Raw genomic sequence first — 19994 nt, forward strand, 5'->3', positions numbered from 1 at the left:
TTTCCATTGATTTCAGTGGGAACACAGTTGAGTCCTAAATGCTCAGAGCTTTGCAATCACTGAAAATTAACAGTTGTGTGTATTATAGACTGATTAATGCAATGTACATGGTATACAACTTGGCACTCCACTCTTTTTGCCTCTGACCTACATATAGTCAATACTTATTATATTGTGGTGTGTTTAATACAAATATATATTCCTAACATACTAATCTCCTGTGCACAGAACTAAAATTGGAAAGACCAAAATATTGCTATAGCTTAAGAAAAATTCAATTTACTTTACCTAGTAAGAAATTTATGACATACAATTAGAGAGATTCTGGAAAATGTTCAGGGTAAAATTTTGCATTCACTTAAACTTGTGCAACTTCACTAGTACCGATACTATGTGAGGGGGATACATTTTGACCTGTGTTTTTTCACATAATTCTAGAAGCTAACTCACACAGTGAAATCCTGTAATTGTCTTCAGGCAAAATGCCCTTTTTGCCTGAGTGAGGCCTACAGTTTTTTGGCCAATAGTGCATTCCATCATTATTATATGAAAAAGAACTTACATAACATTACCTGTGATAATATCATGTCGGATCCCTCTGACTGAAATTCGAGCATTTTTTATTGGATTACCAAATTTATCAGACACGATTCCCTTTATCCCACGGTGTACCTAACAAAGAAAGGACAAGTTACACCAAGAGGTAATATATTTGTGCCTGATCATATTTTTCCTGCAAGGAAGCTCATAGGAAAAGGTAGTGTAAAAACCTTACAGCTAGAACATGGGTGTTTTGAGTTGCTCCCACCTCCACACCAACACAAGAGGCATAGACTAGTCTCTTGCAGCAAGACCTTGTGAGGATGGGCTCAGCAGGAATTACCACCCAGCAGAACCTGAGTGGCAGCTCCTCACAGTCTACTGATTGACTGGCACCAGTACTTGAGCCAGGAAGCCATGACAGGAAGCTGTCTGAGCACCAACACAGACTGCCGCCTGAATGTTTCTGTTTCAGACCCAATATACACAAAACCCCTGACTGTGCCTGATTCTTGATGCCTGGCTCTTGATTTGCCCTCTAGCCTTCTTGTACCTGAATTGGCCTTTCTCCTGCTCTGACCACTATGCTGGACTGCCCATGTCTTGCCTGTGACAGAAAGCAATCTCCATGAGATTCTCCTCAAAATGAGTCACCATCATTCTCATTGAGAAAGGTGGTTAGGGCAATAATTTGGAGGTCCGTGCATAATCTCAGATCACTCTCCCCGCTCATGGATCTCCAACCTACAAGAAATTCCCTAACGGGTCAGAGGGTAAAGGGAGATGTAGAAGCAAATCTTCGCTCTTTGATGATGGTGGAATGTGATCTATGCATGGATATAAATAGATCATGGGGGGGGGGGGGGGATGATCATACAACCATTATATGCAACAAATCTTTTAAAATTTGGCTTAAATTCAACACAGAAAAGAAATTCAGAGTTGAAATTTTGAAAAATGTCCTGATTTTCCCCACGTAAAGGAAAAAAATACACTTTCATAAACTATGGAATAAATTATCCCAATTAATGCAAGTTGAGGATCTGACCCAATAAGCTACTAATTGAACTTACTACAAGAAAAAGTGCTGCATGAAAGGATAAAATGAATAACTAATAACTAGCAATCAAACAGCATGCTGCCATTTTAACAGTGCAACCAAGTAATGCAGCTCAGTGCTATGAATAATATTTTCATAAGACACTCGGTGGCATTATAACTTATAAAATATAATAAACAAGCAAATATTTTTCCAGTTATGTAGTACCTCAAGGATCACAAAGTATTGTAAAATGTGTATTAATTAATGGAAGCCTTCAGCCATCTGTGAGAAAGGTATGCATTAATTCTGTGTTAAGATCTCTCCCTAATAGAGAGAATAGTGATGGAGATACTGTAACAATGACAGGTGGTAATAAAAAACTTGATATGAATATTTATATGGGGGAGAGAGGACACAGCAAATCTGAGGCAAAATTGGAGTTCAGATTTTTCATTGTGATGCACAACATGGCCACGCAGAGTGCCATGGTAATAGTGGTCAGATAGAACTTTGATTCACCTCCTCTAGAAGTACAAAATTCTACTGCTCCAGCTAAAGGGGAAATACCCTAACCTGCTAGCAAGATGAAGCTGATGACACACAGCAGATTAGTTTTAATTTCATTCACAAGAGGCCTAGCATGCTGCTACAAAATTACAACTTTGTAACAATCTAAGCTACTTAAAAAGGTAAAATCAATTTTTTAGAATTTCAGTCATTTTGTTCTGCAGACTTCAAAAATGGACAGTTTTTTAATTAACATTTGTCACAAATATATATTAAAAAATCAATTTCAAAATTCTTTTTTGGCATGTTTTCATTTTTCTGGGTTTTCTGTTGTGTAGGTTTCCTCTTTCCTCCTTGTTTTTCCTCTTTGTTTCCCTTTCCACTTCATTGTTTCTCCTTTTCTCTCTTTTTTCCCCTCAGTTTGCCCCAGGAAAACCCAAAAAAGTGGGAAAACCAACCAACAATGAAAAAATATTACATATTTCTTTTTCAAAGGAATTTAAAAAATCATGTACATAACCAATATTTTAGAAAGGTCTTTTTTTGGATGAAAGGTTTTTTAATCTTAAAATGTTGACTCATTCTAATTACAACACATACTTCTTTAGGACCAGAGTCATCGCTCCTGCTCATATTGAACATTACCCTTACTCTTTACATAGTTTAACTTATTTGAAGGGGACTTCTCAAGGAGTGAGGTAATACTGAATAGAAGGAAATGGAGTCTGTCTTTAGAGAATAATTACAGAAGACTGGGGCAGCGTTCTTTCCAGTTATCCTGCAACATCAAAGTATGCAGAATCTTAAATCAGCATATGATGTTAAAAATAGTGAGCCTTTCTCTCCACTGATTTGCAGCTTCCTCATTTACACATGTGCCAAGTGAATGGAAATACTTTCAAATCAGAAAGATAGAATTTCGCTATCTGGCAAGCTATGCATGGCAGAAGGTAGTGGACAACCTGTGCTATAATGCTGCAATTCTATTTCAACTAGATTTAACTTTGCTTTGCTGGGCTTAGGTCAGATTCCGTTTTAAGTCCCATTTTGGACACTTTTTCTGATATGACTTTAATAATTACTAGTCAGTGAAGGTAACATTGACAGAAGTGGCTCTTAATTACTTTATTGGCATTGGGTTTATTTTGCTTCCATGAATATTGCCCTGATCATGTATCATTACAATGAATGGGACTTTTATAATTGCTTTCAATAGGAGAAGGATTAGCACATATAAATTTATATTTAACTTTTGCAAGTTAAAGGTACCAAGTAGATTTATTCACACACCAAATAATCTGGTAAATATCAGGAGGAGAAAAGTTTGAATTGGTTATGGCAGATTTAATCCTTATCTGGAGTAATTCAGTCAGTTTTATCTAGAGAGTTTTCACTTACTGTTCTGCATTTACTCAAAAGGCTTTTCCAGTATAGATGTCTACACTATCTCACACTATAAAAATCTTTACATCTTCAAGGCTTCAAGTGCAATATATATGGATTTAATCCAGTCCCATTTGGACTCTCTAAAACTCATTTTCATGAGACAGCTGTAAAATGAAATGAGTTTGGTGGTCTGGATTGTAGTCTTTATCGAATGATGATACTTACCACAAGTAGCAAGAGGATGCTTAAAAAGGCTATAAAAAAGCTAACACACTGCTAACAACTTTAAATTAGTCTATCAAAATAAGGTATGACAGAAAGCTGATCTGCTAATGGCTGAGGAAAGGATGTCTGCCTTGAGTCTCTGTGACCAGTTACCTGTTCACAGTGAAGCATTTGTTACTGCTGAGTGAACCCACAAAAATTCATTCAACTGCTCCTCTACAAATTCAGGGGCCAAATATCCTAACAGCTTTTATTTGGAAACGGAGTTGAAATATCATAGGAACAGGATTTCCAATGAAATGTGCTGTATTTTTCTAGTTCTAGCAATGTCAAAAACAACACTTAAAAGATCTCTGTTACAGAATAGTCGAATGTCAGGCCAAAAACATAGAATCAGAGAGGTATGTAAAAGTGAAAAGTTTCCTAAAATTCATGGAAATGTACGTTAAATTTGGTTTAATTCTGTAACAGAGAAGTTGTGTATTATTTTTCTGGATGAATTGCTCTGTCTGTAGTATTAGAATTCAAAGAGTTGATTCATAAGCCCACCGGAACTATTTATAGACATTTTTGCAGTACTATTTTGGGTTGTTCTTAAGTACATCTCAATCCTCGCTCCACCCACGGCTATGTCTAGACTGCAGGCTTCTTTTGAAAGAGGCTCTTTCGAAAACATCTTTCGAAAGAGCCTCTTTCGAAAGATCGCGTCTAGACTGTAGGCGGATCTTTCGAACGAGAAATCCGCTTTTTCGAAAGAGAGCACCCAGCGAGTCTGGATGCTCTCTTTCGAAGACGGCCTCTTTACATTGAAGAACGCCTTCTTTCGAAAGAGGAACTTTCGAAAGAAGGCGTTCTTCCTCGTAAATTGAGGTTTACCGCCATCGAAAGAAAAGCCGCGTTCTTTCGAAATAATTTCGAAAGAACGCGGCTTGAGTCTGGACGCAGGGGAAGTTCTTTCGAAAAAAGGCTACTTTTTTCGAAAGAACCCCTGAGTCTGGACATGGCCCACATGTGAATTAGGGACATAATTGCACAGAAACTGATGTGGGACTATCTGAAGTTAATCAAATGCTGTCATAACCATCCTCAACAGGGAAAAAATTAGTACCATAAAAGAATGGAGAAGAAAAATTGCAAACACTAAAGGAATACATATAATACCATTCCCATAAAAGTCAGAAGGGATTCTTTGTTTTCATGCCAGATTGAATACAGTTCTTCTTCCAAAGGAAACTTGTCACATCCCAGTTCCAAGGTGATTTCAAAACAGTTTGTATGAAGGTAATTAAAATCTGCCATACCTAAATTCATTGAAAAAGAGAAAGGAAGATTATGAACAGTCCATTTCGCATTTAATTAGAACTATGCAGCTGCAATTAGTTCATTACAAAATGCAGCCTTGTGGACAAGGGTGTATATGTTGTGTGGAATGAATGCATCTACCAGACACGTAGTATTCAGTATCTTTGGAGCTTTACAAGCATTATTTTAAACATCAGTTAACTAATTAATGCTCACAACATCTTTTTGACATGGGTAAGTGCTAGTATTATTAAAACTCTTCCACATTTGTAGACGCTAAGGCAGACGGAAGAGAATTGTTCATGGTCAGCTCTATACAATAATGCTGTGTCTACATTGGCACCCCTTTCCGGAAAAGGGATGCTAATGTAGACTTCGGAATTGCAAATTCTGCGGGGGATTTAAATATCCCCCACGGCATTTGCATTTACATGGCTGCCGCTTTTTTCCGGCTTGGGGATAAGCCAGAGAAAAGTGCCAGTCTAGACGTGATTCTCCGGAAAATAAGCCCTTTTCTGGAGGATCTCTTATTCCTACTTTCCGGAAAGGGGTGCCAATGTAGACACAGCCTAAGGGACTGCTGAAGGTCAGAGTTGGGTTTAGAACTCTGGAGTTGACTTCCAGACCAGTGATCAGAGAATCAGACTTGCACTTGGACCTTGGAATAAAGAACATGTCTTTGCTGTCTTATGGTATCATCTTCATTTTATTATACCATCTAGCAAAGGTAACATACTATGTCAGCAATTCCTTTGGCGGGAGCAGACCACAAAGAGAAGCTAACATCATGAGAATCCTGTACTTCTACAGGGAAGATTATGACATTATTATGTACTTGTGATGGGGCACCTGCCTCGCACTGGCCCTTTAAGGGTAAAACCCAGACCTGAGAGAGGGCTGAGAGAGCAAAGCCCCACAGCTGAGGCAGATACTGCCAGTTAGGACCCAGCTGAGGCTGTATAAATAAGGGCTCCTGGAGGGAGAACAAACATTCTTGCTCTAGCTGGGAAGCAGAAGGGATCTGTCTGCCAGGGGAGCTGGAGGCTTCCCGAGACAGGGTAGTACTGGAAAAAGGCAGGCAGGCAGGCAAAGCTGGGGAGCTCTGACCTGATCTCACTCCAGGCTGCAGAGCCTGAGACAAGGCCTGAGAATATTAGGACTGTAGATAGAGCAGTGCTGGGGAAAGGCAAGCAGAGCAGGAGAGCTGTAGGGAAACAGCCAGGCTAGGCAAAGGCAGAAGGTTCACACCCCTTGCCAATGATGAGTGGCCATTTCAGACTGCAGTTTGCCCATGAAGTAAGGGGCTAGAATCAGTGATTCCCAACCTTTTTCCCATGGAGGAACCCCTAAAATAATTGTTCATATCCCGAGGAACCTATGAAAACGTTTGCTTCGCCAGAAAAAGTTGACAGCGGGGAGCACAATTCAATTACTGCTAAATTATTGTCAAGAAAATTTATTTTTAAAGAGCTGTTATATAATATATATATAATGTCAGCTTCCATTGTAAGAAAAAAAATTGGAGCATTTTTCTTGTCTTTTTTTTGTATTATCTAATCTTTTTTTTCAAATATCAAATGATCAAATCAAAATAAAAGTTTACTTAAACATCAAAATAAAGTTCACATTGAAAGTCAATATAAAGTTTACTTTCACAGTGTGACATTCGGGCTTGTTTCTTTTTACACAAATGTTGAATTCTTGGCTGAATTTTTGACAAACACACTCGCAGTTCTTCCTCGACAGCCAGCAGACAATTTCTTTCTTTGCTTTTAATGTTTATAAGACATGAAAAAGCTTGTTCACAAAGGCTTTGTCTACACCGGAATGATTTTCCAGAAATGCTTTTAACGGAAAAGTTTTCCGTTAAAAGCATTTTTGGAAAAGCGCGTCTAGGTTGGCAGGATGCTTTTCCGCAAAAGCACTTTTTGTGGAAAACTGTCCATAGCCAATCTAGACGCACTTTTCCGCAAAAAAGCCCCAATCGTCATTTTCGTGATCGGGGCTTTTTTGTGGAAAACAAACCTCTGCTGCCTACACTGGCCCTTTTGCGCAAACGTTTTTCGGAAAAAGACTTTTTCCCGAACGGGAGCAGCATAGTATTTCCGCAAAAGCACTGACAATCTTACATGAGATCGTCAGTGCTTTTGCGGAAATACAAGCGGCCAGTGTAGACAGCTGGCAAATTTTTCCGCAAAAGCAGATGATTTTGCGGAAAAACTTGCCAGTCTAGACACAGCCAATGGGTGCGTCGGGACTACATGGATCCATTGACAGAGCCATATAAAGTAGTTTACTCGACATAGTCAATGAAGCGGGGATTTAAATAATCCCCGCTTCATTAAAATAAAAATGGCCGCCGTGCTGTGCCGACAATCAGCTAATCCGGCACAGTGCAGCAGTCTAGACGTGGCGCGGTTAACAAGGGAAGCCTTTGTTGACTGCTCCGGTATGCCTTGTGAAACAAGGTTTATAGGAGTGGTTGACAAAGGCTTCCCCGCTTCATTGACTATGTCAGGTAAACTACTTTACATGGCTCCATCAACGGAGCCATGTAGTCTAGACGCACCCAGCGGTAAGAAGCTGAAAACTGGAGTAAGATGTTCACTGCTTTTGCTGAGATCACAGGATATTCTCTTCTTCTTGACATCCAAAATACATCAAATGGCACTTCATTGAATTTTATCTTCAAAGTTCGATCGCACTGTAGTTCAGTCAGTTATTTCTCTTCTTGCAGACTGAGTAAATTTTGTGAGAACTCAAAAAAAGGGTTCCTAACCCAGTCATACATTTCTGATGACAAAGAAGGAAAGTATTGATCAAGCTTTTCTGTCAGGGTATGTCTATACTACCACCCTAGTTCGAACTAGGGTGGTTAATGTAGTCATACGAACTTGTAAATGAAGCCCGGGATTTAAATTTCCTGGGCTTCATTTGAATGTTGCCGGGCGCCGCCATTTTTAAATGTCCGCTAGTTCGGACTCCGTGCCCGCGGCTACACGCGGCATGAACTAGGTAGTTCGGATTAGGCTTCCTATTCCGAACTACCATTACTCCTCGTGGAACGAGGTATACCGGTAGTTTGGAATAGGAAGCCTAATCCGAACTACCTAGTTCGTGCCGCGTGTAGCCGCGGGCACGGAGTCCGAACTAGCGGACGTTTAAAAATGGTGGCGCCCGGCAACATGCAAATGAAGCCCGGGAAATTCAAATCCCAGGCTTCATTTGCAAGTTCGTATGACTACATTAACCACCCTAGTTCGAACTAGGGTGGTAGTGTAGACATACCCCCAGTGATTCTAAATGACTGGTAATTAATGGGTTGACTTCTTTATAATCTGTCTGACTCTGAAACTGAAGTAGGAGTGGAAACATTTCAATATTTCCACTTGAAAGGTGTCTTTTCCAAACCTTGAGTTTATTTTTGAATGCAAGAAGTTTGTCTGTGGAAGTTAGAATGTTTTCTTTTGGGCCCTGCATGGTGGTGTTCAAGGTGTTTAAATGCTACTTTCAGCAGCCATTTTGTATCTTCAAGAAAGTCAGAAAAAATGGCTTTATTATCTTTGAAGAAAAGCAGTAGTTCTTCTCGCAGCTCAAATACCCTTGTTAAAGCTTTCCCTCTTGAAAGCCATCTAACATTGGTATGTAGAAGGAGAGTCACATGGTCTTTTTGCATATTTTTCACACTGCTTTGCAAACATGCTCAACTTAAGAGGGCGCTGCTTTATAAAACTGATCATGTTCATAGCTACATCAAGGATTTGTTTTAAATCCTCCCCAATAGTTTTTGTAACAAGAACTTCCCGGTGGAGGAAGCAGTGAGTCATTATGACAGTGGTCCCCAACCTTTTGGGGCTGCCGGGCACCCAGGGGCGGAGCCACGCATGTGCTGCGCACCTGGAGGTGGCATCACGCATGTGCCGTGCGCCCAGGGCCCGGGGCACAAGAATGGCTTGGGCCTGCCCTGGTCACTAGGTGGGTGCACATAAATGCCCTGGCAGGTGCCATGGCGCCCATGAGCACCACGTTGGGGACCATTGCGTTATGACATCAGGGGTTTTTTCTTTGACGAGTGTAACAAAGCCTTTTATTGAGCCAATCATTGCAGGGGTACCATCAATGCAAATTCCAGTACACTGGCTCCATGAATCACAAGATTCCAAATAAGAAGACAAGATGTTGAAAATGGTCGTTTCTGGCTGCTCTTTACAACAACAAACATTTTCCACTATTTCACCTTCGTTTTCAAATTGTACAAATGCCAACAGCTGAGCTTTACTTGTTATGTCTGTTGACTCATCGACTTGGAGAGCAAAGTTAGTATTTTTTAGTATTTCAGACAAGACATCTTCAATGTCATGTGACATGTCATCCACATGCCTACTAACAGTATTATTAGAAACAGGAACTTTGTCAATTTCACTTTCAGCCTCTTTGCCTATCGTTGTACTCACTATTATTTTACAAGCAGGCATTATTAGGCTTTCTGCAATAGTGTGACTTTCATATTTTGTGCAACTAGCTCAGCTACTAAATAACTTGCTTCTTGAGCCTTTTCACTGATAGTTACCTTCTTCTCAAAAACTTTACATTGTTTTCCTTGTGATTCCAAAAGTCATTGAAAGTAATGGGGCAATTTTCATCTTCAGTCCATGTAAAACCCATGACCAAGTAACTGTCACTGTAAAGGCTATTTTTTTTAGTATCAGTCACTTCTCTTCCTATTTCACTCGTACTTGGCTCTGATAATTTTGATTCGTTTTCACTGTTCTCTCCTTCACTGACGCGCCTTCTTTTCATATACTTTCACATTTTTTTTATTTTCGACGGCCGTATGAAAATACTGTTACATAGGTGTGATTTTAGATACACAAAAACAACCACAGTTTCGGTAAAAACGTTAATTACAAAACTGTGCAAAGTCTACAAATCTACAAAATAGCGAACAACTGTAACGTGCACTAGAAAAGACTAGAAACGTGGAGAATTCTGGGAAGCAGAAGGGCAGGCACAATATAACCTTAGATATGAACTGATCAAAATAAAACAAAGAGGCAGTCGGTAGCATATGAAATTACTTCGGTATTGCCAATTGCTGGACAAAAATTCCCACAATATTTCGAGGGATATTTAGAATTGTTCGTGGTATTTTAAAATTTGTATTTATTTATTCCATGATTTCTCACGGAACCCCTGACAATGGTCTGTGGAACTCCAGGGTTCCACGGAACCCTGGTTGGGAAACACTGGGCTAAATGATGACTGGCAAGTGGGTCATTGAGGCAAGGTGGGTACAGGGAGACTGGGGATTATCTGAGAGGGGAGGACCCCTGAGTGCAGAGGCATTGATCTAGGATGGTACCAGCAGGTGTGACACCAGCTGAAAGGGGCTGCTCCAGGGCTGACGAGCTAATTCCTAAAGTGACCAGCAGGAGGCGCCATGGGGTGAGTGCCTGCCCCATGACAGTACTATAATGTAAAGCATACAATAACAGGTACAATTTTCAAAAGCACCCTAAGTCACTTTTGAAAATAGGAAGTAGGTGCTTTGGAACATTTTACTCAAATATCAATAATTGAGCAATCCTGAAAAAACAAAACATTGCTAATCATAAAATAGCGTTGGAAACCTGAACACCAATGAGTTGGATGTCATTCGTGTCATTTTTGCTTATCTTAGCTATTAATAATAATCAATTATAGTTTAGTCATTACAGATCCAAACAATAGCACACTTCAAACCCATAGTATAGCTAGTTTATATAAAACTCTGCATTATGCATCTGAAGTCCAAATTCATGCTGCTGTGGAGGCATCAATGTTCCTTTCATTCCAATCTGCTAGAAATTTTCAGACTTTAACACCAGAACAACATTTTGTAAATATACAATACCAAATTCATCCCATGGATAACTCCATTGATTTTACTGGTGTTACATCAGAGATTAATTTGGCCTCTTGTAGTTGACTATGGACTTTCCATTTAAATCCTCTGATGAACTTTTTGTAGAATCATGGCAGGGTTTAATCCAAAACCCACTGAAAATAATGAGTCTTTCAACTGAGTTCTGTTGGCCTTCAATCAGGCACTTTACTTGTATCTCTTAAGTGACTTACTCAGGTTTTGCTTCACATGACATAATGGCAAAGAGATTTACCTCCAGTAAAGCTGTACCACTGAGCCCCGTTTATAATGCCTTCTCGCTTTACAAAGTTTCCACCGCAACGGGCTTCTGATTTGTCTGAGATAACTGGATGTGCAGTTGCATATGCTTTAGACAGCAATCTGAACATCTGAAATGAAGGGGTTTGAAATATTTATTTCTTCTAGAAAAACTTCTTCCACCTACCTTTGCATCAGTGCTGTTCCTGCTTATCAGGTTATGTCCTCTAGACCTATGTGCACAGAGGGAACCTCTTAGATAATATTTACAGAAGTTCCTGAGTCACCAAGGAGCCTAAATTCTGACATAAGCTCCTAAATCACCTAGGCACTTTAAAAAAATCCATTAACTGCAATTCAATTACAAAGGATTCTTAGCTATGTAGCTATTGTTACCCTACTCTCAGCTCAGCTGTGATTTGAGGAATAAATCATAATACGAATAGCAACTTTTCACATTATGAAAAGTGCCAAATGCTCAGGGGTCTTAACAGTTTTTTCTTAATAGCTGTAACTTGAGGAAACTAAGGCAAGTTACAGGCCTTCTTATTTCTTCCAGAACAAACTAAAACTGTGTATAACACCTCTAGCATAGTGTCATTAATGCTAGGTTGCGTAAATGCCTCTAATAGAGACTGATAAGTGTTACAGAGGGACACTCAGCAGTGCATGTGCCCAGGTAGCAGATTCTGATGATGAATTGTCTGCTTGAGGAAACTCAGCCAATGCTATAGGCTTATAAGGAGCATATGTGCCATAGTGATTAAGAAGTGGAGATAGTAAGGCTATAAATACATGTGACTTCTGAGTCAAGAGCCAGTCTGCAGCTTGGAGGGAGACTGCAGGGAGAGGACAGCAAGGAAAGAAGAGACTGGCCTGCAGTTTACCAGAGACATTTTCTGTGACCTTTCATGCTAAATGAGTGTAAGTCAATAGGTCATGTGGATAGGAACATGGGGCTTGATTTACAAAGGTCCTTAGGTACTTATCTGACTTTTTAGGTGCATAGGTTTAATATTTAGGCACCACTGATGTTTTTAAAAACACTGCTCAGGTGCAGCCTAACTCTGTTGGCTCCTGTCAGTAGATATGTTCAAAGCCGTATAAGCCCTGCTATCACCACACAGCTAACTAGCTGCTGGAATCTCTAGTACATTAGGATAGTGATAGAAATGTAGCCGTGTTAGTCTGTTGTAGCTGAAACAAAATACAGGACTATGTAGCACTTTAAAGACTAACAAGATGGTTTAAGTGGGTCTGGCCCATGAAAGCTCATCAAGTAATAAACCATCTTGTTAGTCTTTAAAGTGCTACATAGTCCTGTAGTACATTAGGATTCTCAAACTATGGGTTGCTCTGACTTCCTGTTGGGCCCAATTCATCAGGTGTGCTCTGAGCACTTAAGGTGAGTCTGTGCATGCCACTAGATGGCAGAGTGCCTCAGAGTCAGGTGTTACAATACTTAAAATCCCTTTGTGATTCCAGTCTATCCCTTGATCCCTCTCCTCAATGGAATAAACAATGGGGACAGCAAGCAAATCAGGTAAAATGCAGGCTACAGAAGCCTATTCCTACCCTCTGTTTGTAATAGTCTGTAAAAAGGTGTCAGAGGATGGATCACTTGATAATTGCCCTGTTCTGTTCATTCCCTCTCTTGGCACCCGGCATTAGTCACTGTTGGAAAACAGGATATTAGGCTACATGGACCTTTCATCTAACCCAGTATGGCTGCTCTTATGTCCTTTAACCCACTAAAAGGAATTCAGTTTCACAGAAACTAAGCAGAAGCCTGGGATAAAAAAGAAAAAAAGAAAAAAAAATAACTGGCAAACAGAAAGCCAAGCACAGGACTGAAGTGACAGATTTTCTATAGAAAAATGTGGGATGTGGGACCTTAGAGATCCAGACAAGTGCTTTTAATGTATCCAGAATAGCATAGTTATCCACAAGGTTCAGAGTGAGATTATCAAAAGCTCTGAGCACTGATCTGTCTTAAAAGGAGAACTTTACCATTAACTTCAGTGGAAGCAGAATCATGTGAAAAGTGAAAATATAACCTTCAATACCCCATAAGAGGCAAACAGAATGAGTGAAGGGTTTGGGGTTGCTATTTGTTAGTATTTCTGCTAAACATCTATTAGTATTGACAAAGGAACAAGCTAGCTAATGGTTAAATGAAGAAAAATGAGTATTCACATAGAATGTGAAGAAAGTTCATCACATCATTTCCATATCATAGAATATGAAAACTCATTTCTACATCTCAGACAAAATATTTCTGAACTTCCCTCAAATTTAACTATGATTTATTGCCTCTCTGTGCACTTTCCTAGATAGTCATATCTTCCCTTCATAGTTCATGGCTCTGTTGGAAGAAAATACCCAGAAATCAAGTACATTTACAAACAGATTTGGGATCCAAACAGGTTTGGGATCCAATCCTGATTCTACTAGCTTCTTCTGAGGGTGTTATGGGTTCAATCCTGCTCCTATTGATGTAAATGGGAGTTTGGGGGTAATTTTTTTTAAAAGTGCCTATGGGTTCATCTATATTGCCTAGCTATTTGGATTATGGGAGCTTGAAGAGTAGCGTGCACCTAAATGCTGCACTGTAATTCCCCTGTGTGGACTCTGTGGCCATGAATTAAAAGGTCCCTCTGACTACGAACCTTTTAGTTTGTGCCTGCAGCATCCATGGGGGGTGTTACACTGCGGAGCTTCTGTGAATAGCTCTGTTCACATCCCCATAATCTGAACCGTGGGCCAGTGCAGGTATAGCCAAATCACCGAGGAGCTTTTGAGAATTTTGCCCTTTAGAAATAGCCAGTGAGAGCAGGACCTAACAATATATGTTTGTGTGAGGATAATGGTGCATACTGGCTGGCTGGAGTTTAGGAAGTGTATCAGGATTCTTCTGTAGGTGATAGCTAAAGGGTACGTCTACACAGCAGCATTATTTCAGAATAACTGATGTTATTTAAAAATAACAAAACATGAGTCTACACTGCAAGCCATTATTTTGAAAAGATGTTGAGCTGGAGGACTTCTTACTCCAACGCATGTAACCCTCATTTCTCAAGGAGTAAGGGAAGTCAAAGGAAGAGTTTTCTTCCTTTGGCTTCCTGCTGTGTAGACAGTGCCAAAAGCCGAATTAAGCTATTTCAACTTTAGCTATGCAATTGACGTATTTGAATTTGACTTTTGCCCTGCTGTGTAGATGTGCCCTAACAGAATTTCTCCTTCAACTCAACTGAGACAGATCTGTGAGTTGGTTTGTTTGTTTTGAAACTGGAGTACCCAGGGTTCTAGTCCTGGCTCCCTGCATACTGGAAAGGTGCTAGGATTTCCAAATATAAGGCTGATTTTTGCAAAAGCAGAGAAGAATTCTAAGGGTTTAAATTTTAGGGTTAAGTTTCACTGACAACTAGAATTTGTTGGGATTTTTTTTTTAAATACAGTATTTGGCAAGTTCTGTTTTTTAGGCTACAAGACCCAAAAATGGTCCCTTAATGAAAATGTTGCAAAATTTCGTTGTGCCCTTCTATCATCCTAATAAACACCTTTACTTTGTACAACTCAAACCATGAGTTGCTATTACTGATAGCCCATAAGCAGCTTGTGTGTTGTTCTATGATCCATATACGGGGCTTAGATGCCACCGTGATAAGTGCCTCGTAAATGCTGATTGGTAGATGGCACTAGATTCTGATACCAGCTCATGCAATGAGAAGTTTTCTAAGGCAGGAATAATAAAATGATTTATAAATGATCATTATTTGACAACTAGTCAGAGGAAGTATTAAACCATGGTCTCTGGTGATTGGAATTCAACAACCAAAACCAAGAAGCTAGGACACTGTATACTCTAGGGATGTAAATGCCACTCCTGCTCCTATCAGCTGCTGCTCCCAGCCCTTCCCCTCCCCGCATAGTGGGGCCAGCTCCTGATCCTCATGGGCATGGAGCAGCCCTCCACTCACAGTGGGCTGCTCCCAGGTACTGGTTAACTGGTATCCGGTAAGCATCACCCAGTCAGAATAACCAGTTATCCAGTTACCCATTTACATCCTTAGTATACTCCACCATATGCACTTTCCACAACCTTTATGTTCTTTTGACACCTCAGACAAAATGTTTCTGAGCTTCCCTCAAGCTTAACTGTGATTTTTTGGCCACTCTGTGCATCTTCCCACATAGTTAGTTCTCCTTTCTTGTTCAGGGCTCTGTTGGGTGAAAATAGCCAGTAATTAAGTAATTTACAAACAAAATTTGTGTATCGTTTGGGGTCTAGTCCACTCTCATAGCAAATAGGGGACTATGGGTTTGGGTTAGTCAATATGGGTATGTCTACACTACCACCCTAGTTCGAACTAGGGTGGTTAATGTAGGCAACTTGAGTTGCAAATGAAGCCCGGGATTTGAATTTCCTGGGCTTCATTTGCATGTTGCCAGGCGCCGCCATTTTTAAATGTCCGCTAGTTCAGACTCCGTGCCCGCGGCTACACGCGGCAAGAACTAGGTAGTTCAGATTGGGCTTCCTATTCCAAACTACCGGTACACCTCGTTCCACGAGGAGTAACGGTAGTTCAGAATAGGAAGCCTTATCCAAACTACCTAGTTCGTGCCGCGTGTAGCCGCGGGCACGGAGTCCGAACTAGTGGACATTTAAAAATGGCGGCGCCCGGCAACATGCAAATGAAGCCAAGGAAATTCAAATCCCAGGCTTCATTTGCAACTCCGATTGCCTACATTAACCACCCTAGTTCGAACTAGGATGGTAGTGTAGACATACCCTATGACAAGTGAAAGATGGAAAAAAGCAAGTGGGTAATTCCAAAACCAAACCACTTAGTTTTGAAAACCAGTGGTGCTTCCAGAGTGATGATATGTTTACTTATCACCTGATTTACAAAAACTCATGTTCCTAAAAGCCAGGAGATGAACAGTTAAGAGACCCAAAAACCTTACAGAATGTACAAAGTATAGCAAAAGGCCTGTTTTAGCACAAGCCAATTGACCAGGAAGAAGAAAGGAATTTTGAAAACAATAGTTTCATCTGGAAAAATAGGATAAGTTCTGTGGCCTCAGCATCTGATAATGTTCATGGATTTGCTGCTCTTAAGGCCAGTTTTTTTCCCAAGGTTTTGTCATTTACTTACACATGCTGAAGAAAGGAAAGAAACTTTGCATGTCAAATGCTGCTCTCATTGATACCAGTGCAATAGCATTGACTTCAACCCATCAGTGGGGAGGCTTTAGGCCAACTTCACGGCTCCTTTATGATGGGGTTGACAGATACCCAGTAGCTGGCACAAGTTAAAGCAGCCTCAGGGCTGCTCTCTTGTCAGCTGCAAAAGCTCCATGAGCCAATCTGGCAGCTAGGGATTACCCAGATGCAGCAGTATCCCCCATCCCTAACACCAGTGGAACTAAAATGGGATAATATGTCAAAATGCCACCAGAGAATGTATTAACATGGGGGAGCTATCACTGCCCATGTAAGTGTGTTTTAAGTACAGCCCAAAAACAGCTCCATGGCTGGAGAACTGGACCCTTCCATTTTAGCTTCAGTAGTACTGTGACGTGTTAATTTTTGCTACAGCCAAGGATGCAAATTTGCCCTCTTTCTCCGTGCACAGGTGAATTCCACCAGGTTAGCCATCACAGTGAACAGAACAGCAGCTAAAACAGAGGAACAGTATTTCAGGAGGAAGGCCCCCACACAATAGCAGCTGCAGACGAGATAAGTTAAATGCAGGTCACTTTACAGGTGTGGTTTTATAACTCCAACATATAAAGGGATACTGTTAACATGATGGAGGATCCCAAGTTGGCTTTAACAAATATTTTAAAGGGAGGAAGATTATCCATGTCCTCTTCTCCACCCATCTATTTTAATTTTGTATTTTTTCAGTGTTCCAGACTTTGTACCAATGATGGATCTGGCAAACACTGCACTGCTTTAGTACACCAGATTTAAATGAGGCTCTACATGTACAGTCCATCACAGGGAAAGGGCACCATTATTGTAAGTCTCTGAGGGACCTGATTCTCTTCTCTGTCATCTGAGTGTGAGTCAGGAGTATCGCTGGTGCAGTCCATACAGTCCCATAGCTGGAGAGCTGGTATGTGAGGAGAAGGAAGGTCACAAACATCCAGTCATAGATGCTGTTTATTTTGTAGGGTATTAAATATTTCAACCTCACAAGTATTGGTCAATAGGGGCCTGATGCAGCTGCTTTGGAAGCTGATTGCAAAAGAGGCACTGACCTATAACTAAGCCTACAAAGGGCTCGGGATATGTCTATACCACAGCTGTGGGGGGGGGGGAGAAGGAGGGAGGTGGGGTACAAGCTGACTTGGTCTGGCAAGGCTCAGGCTGCAGGACCATTTTGTTGCTAAGAAACTTGCAGATTCAGGCTGGAACCCAAGCTCTGGGACCTTCCCACCACATGGGAGCCGGGAGCCTGGACTCGAGCTCGAGCCCAGACATCTACATCTACACAGCAATGAAACAGCCCCACAGTCTAAGCCCCACAAGCCGACTTGTCTGGCACCAGCTAGCTGTAAATGTCTAGTTGCTTTGTAGACATACCCTCCAGGGGTGGATGAGAGTGCCGCGGGGCCCTGGGCAGCGCCGCGGGGCCCTGGGCAGCAAAATTTCACGGGGCCACCCCTTTGACACAGCGCATGCGCCGTGGTGCCAAGGCACATGCGCGGGGCCTCGGGAAGCACGGGGCCCAGGGCAGCCGCCCCGCTCACCCTGCCCTAAATCTGCTGCTGATACCCTCAGAGGTCCATGGTGCCACTGAGAATTGAACAAGCCAGTGCCTATGTAGAAGGAATTCAGCGCCTGACTGTTTTTAAAAGGCTAGGTTGTGACACCTTGCTCATATGGAATGGTACCTTACTCCACAAAGCAGTCTCTCAGGGTATGTCTACACTGCCACCCTAGTTCGAACTAGGGTGACTAATGTAGGCATTCGAACTTGCAAATGAAGCCTGGGATTTAAATGTCCCGGGCTTTATTTGCATGTTCCCGGGAACCGCCATTTTTAAATGCCCGTAGTTCGAACTACCTGCCTGCGGCTACACACGGCACGGACTAGGTAGTTCAAATTAAAGCTCCTAATTCGAACTACCATTATTCCTCCTGCAAGGAGGTTTAGCTATGTTCACCCTTGATTGAAAGCGATTTGCAGAACATTCAGCTGGGTGCAAAGTTTAGGAACTTTTACCACATAGCAGTGATTTAACAGAGAGGGAAAGCCAATAAAATCCACCAATTTCATTGGCTGTAAACTATCTGCTCCTTACCAGCTAAAGAATGGATTTCCCCCTTTTCTTCACAATGTCCTATAGTTAGCATGTCGCAGCTTTACTGAATGACAATGCAATGTGCTTGTCACTCTTCAGCGTCCCTGGTTTTTGTGGCTTCCCCGACCAAGTATTTCACCCAGCTTCCAAACAACAGACTTTATACAGCTCAAAACAAGTCATTTAATACTCATTTCCTAAGTTCAGATTTCTGGTGAAACCAGAGTCCCCATTTTGTATAACAAATCAGCCCTGAGCTCTTCAGCACAAGAATCTGTGCATCACACTAAGGAAAAGTGGTTTCTTTGTTCATTGCAGCATTTGTTTGCTCAAAAAAGCAAAGTGTTTTATAAGACTGCTAGACATTTCTGACATGATAAAAGCTCAAACTTCTTATTACTTGCATCATGGATGAAAACTAGCTTTAGGAAATCAAAAAGAAGTAGAGAAGAGGACTTAAAATGGTGCAAGACAAATTTTCAGTAATTCATCTTAAACTGGAATAAATATTACAATATTGCCCCCTTCTGTCATCCTTTTTTTTAACAGAATGGACATTGCCTTTGGTATAAATGAAGATTAGAACTCCATGTTCAGGACCTGCTCTTTATGAAGCTAGTTGGAGATAGATTGGGACCTTACCTCCTTAGAGATGAAGGGGCAAATTCTCTGTTGCCCTATACCTGATAGAGTTCTTTACACCAACGCAAAGTGGGTGTAAAATGCTACCTAATCAGAACTGTAAATGTGTAAATGACTCCAGAAAGTGCAGGAGAGTGGACAGACAGTCCCTCATATGCTGTCACTGAAATATTACATTTATTGTTTTGGGTACAAGAAATAAACTTTCCTATGAGTAGATTGGTAAAGAGTGTAATGTTCCCATTCTTATTCTTTCTTCCCTCTGAGCCTGACAATATGATCTCTCAGCATCACCTTAACTAGTTCCTAAAAAGCCATTGGTCAAAGTCCCTTTGATTTCATTGGAGCCATGTTTAAGCTACAGGTTCTATAGCTACAGTGGCAGCTCTGATCTGTAGCACTGTAATGTAAATCCTACCCTCGAAGGGGGTTTTCTTTCAATGTCGGTAATCGACCACCCAAAAGCGATAGTTAGGTCAATGGAAGAATTCTTCCATCAACTTAACCACACCTCAATCTGGGATTAAGTCACTTTATCAGCATTTAGGGGAATGAATTTTTCACACCCAAGGGACATGGATAGGTTTACCTACATTTTAAGTGTATCCAGGCCTGGGGGTGAAGTTAGATAAACACCAAGCATTGTTGCAATTCCCCCATAGAGTGCAATGATACCAGAATTAGTCACACTTTCATGGTATATTTAAACATATTGTTGCAAGTCAGGCATTTTGGGACCCCTGGCACTGGCTGCTAAGAGAAGATAGTATACTGGCCTACATGCACTTTTGGTCTAATCCAGTATGGTCATTCTTATGTTCTTATTCAAAAAGTCCACATCAGCTCAGAGTTAAAAGGATGAGTTACAAG

At 41.0% G+C, this 19994-nt stretch overlaps 1 protein-coding gene and 1 long non-coding RNA gene across 2 annotated transcripts in view; one reads left to right on the forward strand and one right to left on the reverse strand.

The window, feature by feature from the left end:
• Positions 1–19994, reverse strand: part of CPZ (carboxypeptidase Z) — a 63125-nt gene that overhangs the window by 7103 nt on the left and 36028 nt on the right. The window contains exons 8-10 of the mRNA XM_014576092.3: positions 11161–11296; positions 4862–5001; positions 573–672 (exon numbers count right to left, since the gene is read on the reverse strand). Coding sequence (XP_014431578.3) covers positions 573–672; positions 4862–5001; positions 11161–11296 — 376 coding nt within the window. The remainder of the gene's footprint in view (positions 1–572; positions 673–4861; positions 5002–11160; positions 11297–19994) is intronic.
• On the forward strand, positions 10315–19152 carry LOC112546629 (uncharacterized). Its single transcript, XR_003090352.3, has 4 exons — positions 10315–10447; positions 16805–16935; positions 17080–17193; positions 19032–19152. It is a non-coding gene; the product is annotated as an uncharacterized LOC112546629 (long non-coding RNA).

Source organism: Pelodiscus sinensis, chromosome 4 (genome assembly GCF_052426305.1).
Source record: "Pelodiscus sinensis isolate ZL-2025 chromosome 4, ASM5242630v1, whole genome shotgun sequence".
In the NCBI taxonomy this organism is placed as follows: domain Eukaryota; kingdom Metazoa; phylum Chordata; order Testudines; family Trionychidae; genus Pelodiscus; species Pelodiscus sinensis.